Source organism: Primulina tabacum, chromosome 1 (assembly GCF_025594145.1).
Source record: "Primulina tabacum isolate GXHZ01 chromosome 1, ASM2559414v2, whole genome shotgun sequence".
Taxonomy (NCBI): Eukaryota; Viridiplantae; Streptophyta; class Magnoliopsida; order Lamiales; family Gesneriaceae; genus Primulina; species Primulina tabacum.
Genome location: NC_134550.1, coordinates 52,911,840 through 52,916,491, shown reverse-complemented (window position 1 = coordinate 52,916,491; position 4,652 = coordinate 52,911,840). Strand labels below are relative to the sequence as shown.

Here is a 4,652-nt window from a genome sequence, read left to right as displayed (position 1 = left end):
GCTGATTGCATGAGTATACAGATAAAGTGAAATGAAACCATAAAACGTTAAATTATATTAAAATAAAGATTGTTTATTTCACTTGAGTCGATAAATTCCCTAGCCAACCGTGAGTTTGCAGGATATATACTATAACAATATCATGTCTAGTGATGAATAAATATTTAATGGAACAAGTCACTTAAAAATATATTGATCAAATTTGGGAAACTAATTAAAAGGACAGTTTATACGAAAGAGGGGTGAAATTGGATCGGGTCAGACCTCTTAACAACCGGATCTTTCTAACAAATGGTTCGGGCTACGATCCAGTGGGTTGAAGACTGTTTCTTGCCAATTTCTATGGGTTTTACACTTACTTGTGTGTGCTTATTTTAAATCAAATAATATCACAAACTCTCTTCCCCAGCTCAAAAAATAAAAAAGTAAAACGTTCATTTCATTATTGTTTTTTCTTCTATTTTTCCCCATGATGCCCTAGCTAGGATTTGTACAAATCACTTTAGAAATTTATCAATATATGCAGAAATTGGATATGATCATACTCGAAATACAAAATGAAAGTACTATAGAGCTTAAGAAATACTAAAATTTATCGACATTCTACACACATTCGCAAACACATTACATAAATGCACGCGCGCACACATGTAAATACAAACTACGAATGAATATTTTAAAATTGTAAGAGAAAATGACATGAGACGATGGTCTCCACTTCATTCCATTACATGATACCAAAATACACAAAAATCCTTTACTAGCGAAAGATGATGAAGCTAGTCGAGTTTATCCCAAAATAAATTGATATTTTGGTATTTTCTGTGGGAAAATAAAAGATATTAGATTTTTTATGTTTTCATTTTCATGCAAGAAACCCCACTCTTGCTGCTCCTTAATTCAAATGAAAAAAAAATATATTAATAATCTTTCTTTTCATTTTTTTTTTACATACTTGTACACATCAAGTTAGAAAAAATTAAATTGGGATGTTGACTTGGGTCGTGACCATTAATCGAATTCCAATTTGTAGACTAATTCCATGACAGGGTTTGGAAATTTCGTCCCCAAAAGTCCATTTTCCCAATTTCTATAAAGGCAACTGAGAATTTATCGAACAGCAAATGTTCTAAGCCTATCCACTTTTTAACTTTCAAGTTTCATCAACTAAAATTGGACAAAACATTATTTATATTTCACTTAAATTTTAATTCAAAAGTTGCACAAATTATTTAAAGAGGGTTTGCAATCACTAAAGAAAAATATATCGACGTCATTTTTAAATATTTTACCCGATTAATCTATTATATCTTTCAAAAACTGAAGATATAATTTAATTATGTATTTTTTAAAAAAAGAAATAAATGAATTCGATTCTCATTCTCTTTCCGTATGTATAAATTCACAGTTCACACCACCACTCAACTTGTCCTTATTTTTCCTACTTGCTGTAATCATCACTTCTAGCCCTACCATCACATGCAGTCCAGATACACCGCTTTTGCCGTACTCCTTTTAAAATTAAACTGGAAACACGCCTTCTTTATATTTTGTATTTTTAGTCGCATTTAGAGTTTAGTGATTGGAATTGTAAAAGAGTATCTCTCTTGTGAGATGGGTCAACCCTACCGATATTCACAATAAAAAGTAATATTTTTTCATGTATGACCCAAATAAGAGATCCGTCTCACAAAATACGACCGTTAGATCATCTCACACAAATTTTTGTCATCGTAGAATGTACGTGTAACCACTAAAATCGCATTTTTGCCATTGGTAGCTATGTTGAACTTGAATATACTCTTTGGCAATTGTTTGTCCCTACACTTTTAACTTTTCTAATTGATTATGTATATAAAATTGCACTTTCAAATAGGCTAAAAATGTCAATTCACCTTGTCATTCGTTACCCCTCTTGAACTAAAGTTCGAATCTCCTCCTCGTATTGAAAAAAAAAACTTTGCATTAACGGAATATACAATTGCCAATTATATTATATATTGGAAATGAGACAACGGGAACAACAAAATTCATTGATGATTAACCACTACCATCGCATGCAAAAAGACCTAATTACCCCTCAGCATGGTTATTTACAAATTTGCACCTCTCACATAACGCTACAAGCATTAGGGTTCTCATCGCTGAACAGTTGCGGAGCATGGAGCAGCCCGACTGGAAACGGGTTATAATGAAACTGGTCCCCAGCAGGACCCGGCCCGTACATAAACGGATAAGTGTATCCGGCCTGATACTGCATCTTGTTCCCTTCCATCTTCTCGCCGCCGCCCCCACTCCCTGCCTCGCCTCCATCTCCTCCTCCACCGCCCTTCTTCTTGTCGCCGCCGCCACCACCACCCTCTTTCTTCTCCCCTTCCTTCTTTGGCGGTACGATTTCAACATTCTTCTTCAGATGCTTCTTCAGCATCTCAGCCAAAGCCTTCATATCCATGGCGCCGGTCACTGTCACGAGCTCCTTCTGCCTGTCTATCTTCATATCCTGATATCCTGGAAAATAGATAGATCATAGAAACATTCCCTCAGTTCGAACGAATTCGTTGATATTATTAATCGACCATTTCAATAGATTTTTACCCTTAGTTCTGGTGACGATTTTGCGGATTTTCTGAATGCATCCCTCACAGTGCAGATTGATCTTCAGCACCGCCGTCGTAACAGGAATCTGCGACAATGGAGGAAAATGTTGGTACAAAATGATCATTTTAATCAATGCTCCAGTGAAACTGTAAAAACGTAGATGGATTTTGCTAAGATGCGCGTGGTCCACGTGGTCCATCTGATAAAACGTGGGAGTTACGCAAAATTGAATGGTAATCGAGAGAAACGAAGATCAAAACGTTCAAAAAAAAATTAATGGGTTTTGACGTTAAGATATCAACCAACTGCGCTGCATCAAATGCGCGATCATGCAACTGCTTGATGCTATCGTGCGCTGGTGGCTTGCCCGTACGATTTCACATGGGATATGACTAAAAAAAATAAACGTACCAAGATATTTGCAGGGATTTAACTTCTATAATTCAATTTAATATCAGAACCCAATTCAATTTCGAGGTGAAAAAGGGGAGATGGTACATTCCACAAAATATGTATCAACAATAATAATACACAATTCATAGAACTAACGTGCGCCGGGGTGGGGCGGAAAGGACAAAAGGACATCAGGATAAACAATTTCTCCGTACATAAAACGCAGAAGCGCACAATAGGGAACAGCGCAGAAAAGGTAATAGTTTAATTTGGTGCAGTGAAAATGGAAGAAAATGATTGGACTAAAAACAATGGGGTCTTTGATAAATGAAAAAACAGTACCTCCTTCTCCTTGGATTTTTTCTCATCAGGTTTATCCTTTGAGTTTTTGTCTTTGGATTCTTTTTTCTTCTCTTGTTTCTGATTGTCGCCACCATTGTTCTCTTTGCCTTTTGCGTTCTCTTTATTGTCGCCATTGTTAGCCTCCTTCTTGGGCACTGGTGAAATCAATTCGATCTTTTTGTGGGTTTTTTGCTCCACTTTTTCCCTGAGCTTGAGCGGATCTACTTTTCCGACTACCGTAATCTTCTGACCCTCGCCGATGGTTGCAATATCCACACCTTTTGGAAAACATATTCATGTTAGATGGTAAAAGAAATCAACACATTTATTATCATCATCATCATCATCATCATCATCAAAGGATATGTGTACAGTTACGAAAAATTCAAATAGAGCCCATTAAAAAGGTAAAGGTACAGAGGATTCCCAGAAAATGAAACGAGTTAAAAAAAAACGCTTCTAAGCCAGAAAATTTTGAGGCGGATGAAACAGAGCCCATTAAAAGTTACAGCAGAGGAGAAACGGGTAAACATCTGAGAGTTGGTTGTGGGTAAAGGGAAAAGGAAAAGAATCCTGGGATTCCATTCAGATTCCATGAAAATAGAGGAATATTTCCCATGCACACACAGCGATGAAGGAAAAAATAGCATAGATTTCTACCATCGAAAGAGAGAATGCACTTAATGATTTTGGTTGCGCATCCATCACAATGCAAATCAGCCTTCAAAACCACCGTGACATTTCCCTTGCCGCCTCCATCATCATTTTTCTTGTTATCTCCTTCTTTGGCATCGGTGTTCTTCTTCTGCTGCATCAATCCAGCAAAACAGAGAACCCAAGAAACATTAATAAAAAACGATCCACCATTAAAAAAATGCAATAAAAATCCAGCGGATGATTCTTCTTACCTTACCCATTGGGGATACAGCAACCAGAAATTACTATGATTTACTGGGATATTGTAGAGTAGAGTTATTAGGAAATCAAAGTGCGGGACTGATGATGGCGGATGTAAATATTTTATATAGCAAGGAAGCAAAAGGGAAGTCGCGTGCGTGTGGGACTAGGGAAGTCAAACGTGCGAAAATTTCGCTGTTGGATTGGGCCGGGTTGAGGTGCGTAACATGGAAATAAGTAAACTTTCCTCCTTTGGGCCCCCATTACTTTACAACTTTAAAGTCTTTCTAGATTTTCCCGTGTATTTTTTTACATAAAAGTGGCGGTTGCTTTTTTTTTGACAGCAAAAAACTTGTAATTTTATTCAATTAATGTCAAAGTCCAAGATTACAAGATTTACTAACCAAAGAGTAAAAGTCCCT

At 36.6% G+C, this 4,652-nt stretch overlaps 1 protein-coding gene across 2 annotated transcripts; it reads right to left on the bottom strand.

The window, feature by feature from the left end:
• Positions 1-1,950: 1,950 nt before the first annotated feature.
• LOC142548698 (heavy metal-associated isoprenylated plant protein 3-like) lies at positions 1,951-4,396 on the bottom strand. 2 transcript variants are annotated; one of them, XM_075657188.1, is made up of 5 exons: positions 4,242-4,396; positions 3,994-4,138; positions 3,334-3,611; positions 2,596-2,683; positions 1,951-2,508 (listed from the first exon to the last, which is right to left on the bottom strand). In XM_075657188.1, the coding sequence occupies exons 1-5, from the start codon at positions 4,248-4,250 to the stop codon at positions 2,111-2,113; spliced, it is 918 nt and encodes a 305-aa protein (XP_075513303.1). In that variant the 5' UTR covers positions 4,251-4,396; the 3' UTR covers positions 1,951-2,110. The 2 variants fall into 2 exon arrangements, with proteins under 2 accessions (XP_075513303.1, XP_075513296.1); XM_075657181.1 differs by having other exon boundaries at positions 3,994-4,141; positions 4,242-4,366.
• Positions 4,397-4,652: the final 256 nt, after the last annotated feature.

Bases quoted from the DNA above. Each gene is read 5' to 3' on its own strand.
- LOC142548698 (XM_075657181.1), bottom strand. The intron at 3,612-3,993 runs GTAGAAATCTAT...GTTTTCCAAAAG, and splicing joins GTGCATTCTCTCTTTCGATG to GTGTGGATATTGCAACCATC. The intron at 2,684-3,333 runs GTACTGTTTTTT...CCATTGTCGCAG, and splicing joins AAAAATCCAAGGAGAAGGAG to ATTCCTGTTACGACGGCGGT.